At 39.6% G+C, this 1663-nt stretch overlaps 1 protein-coding gene across 1 annotated transcript; it reads right to left on the reverse strand.

Moving 5' to 3' along the window:
- Positions 1-12: 12 nt before the first annotated feature.
- On the reverse strand, positions 13-1406 carry LOC108627079 (uncharacterized; the record flags this gene model as incomplete). Its single annotated transcript, XM_018028131.1, has 1 exon — positions 13-1406. A coding segment is annotated over exon 1 (1394 nt), but the record flags the coding sequence as incomplete, so codon positions are not given.
- Positions 1407-1663: the final 257 nt, after the last annotated feature.

Below are 1663 nucleotides of genomic sequence, written 5' to 3' on the forward strand. Positions count from 1 at the left end.
ACTTTCAGGTACCTAGGAATGATTTCATCAGGACCAGGTGCTTTATACGGCAACAACGTACTTATTGCCCAGCCAACTCTCTCCTCCGTGATAATACTAGCCGCCAGACTCCAATTCGGTCTCACTGGTCTCATCTCCGAAGTATTTCTGCCGCCAGCATTATCATCTACATCCATCATGTTCAACGCTCCAGGAAAATGTTCTGCAATCAGGGTTTCCAACGTTTCCCTAACATCTCCGGTCATCGTACCATCCCGTTTCCTTAGCAATCCTAAACTATTCTGGTCTACCCTTTCCAATACTCTGTTTATCCTTGCTATTTCCTGCGTCTTTTTCAAACCGCTACAAAAACTCCTCCACGAATTCTTTTTCGCCTTACGAATCTCCCTATTCAATTTCAACTCCGCTCTTCTTGCCTTATGCTTATCCCCGCTTCTTCCCGTTCTCCGGGCTTTTCTTTTCAAACTTTTACCCTTCCGGCTGAGATCTTGAAGCTTCGAATTCCACCACGGTAATCTACCATTGAACCTTTTCATCTTCTTCTCTAAAGCTTCCTCTGCCGCTTTCATAATAGCATCCGTAACAAACTCTACATAAACATCAATCTGTAACGGCGTACCATACTCCTTAGGAGATTCCCTTAGCTTATCGTTCAGACTCTCCAAAAACTTTTCTACATTCAACAACTTCTTATCACTCACAATCCTGTTAATAGGAACCCCTTCTACCAATAATTTAAACGAGATGAATCTATGATCTGATAACGATAGATCATCCAAAACCTTCCATTGACTTAATGCCGATCTAATCTCCAGCGATACCATTGTAACGTCTAACGTTTCCTCTCTAATCGAAGTACTAAACGTCGGTACCAAACCTTCATTCAGCCAAGTAAGCCCATTAATATTCATAAAATCCAAAAGTTTTAGACCTCTATTATTCGTAACCGAACTTCCCCATAATATATGACACGCATTTGCATCCGCTCCTACCAGCATACTAATCCCTTGTTGAACACACCAATCAACCAGTAAATCCAGTTTCTCTGATACCGGCTCCCTCCTATCATACGGCATGTACACAGATACAATAATTAGCTTCGAAAGACGTGAACGTTCATTATTCTTTTCCATTAAAGCCGTAGTGATATCCCTATCACTGAATTGCGGCAATAATACCGGTTTAATTCTACCAGTATGTACTATACATGTTCTCGGCCTCTGATCATTACAGTTATACAAAACATTTCCTGTCATACCCATACCCTTAATTTTATCATTCACCGTCCATGGCTCCTGAATCAGTGCAATGTCTATCCCATCTTTCACCATCAAATTTGACAACGCACCTACCGCTGCTCTCGATCTATGTAAATTAATCTGCACAAATTTTAAATATCCAGCCATTTTAAAACAAAATTCTCCTTCTTTCTCTGTATTAAAAACAATTCAATTAATTAAGCGAAGACCAAACTATTAAGGGAGGTAAAAAGAAAGGTCAATTTTCAAAATTCCTTCTCATCTGTTTATTCATTTGCTGATTTAAACAATCAAGACTAACAGCAAACCCGTTACATTCAGATACCCTTCACACCTCCTACTTTCTTCCTCTCCTCTATTCCCTTATTATAACGTGAAATTCAAGTTCAAAGAAAAGAACATAA

This window comes from Ceratina calcarata, unplaced genomic scaffold, assembly GCF_001652005.2.
Source record: "Ceratina calcarata isolate Rehan_Ccalc_2016 unplaced genomic scaffold, ASM165200v1 scaffold4372, whole genome shotgun sequence".
NCBI lineage: Eukaryota > Metazoa > Arthropoda > Insecta > Hymenoptera > Apidae > Ceratina > Ceratina calcarata.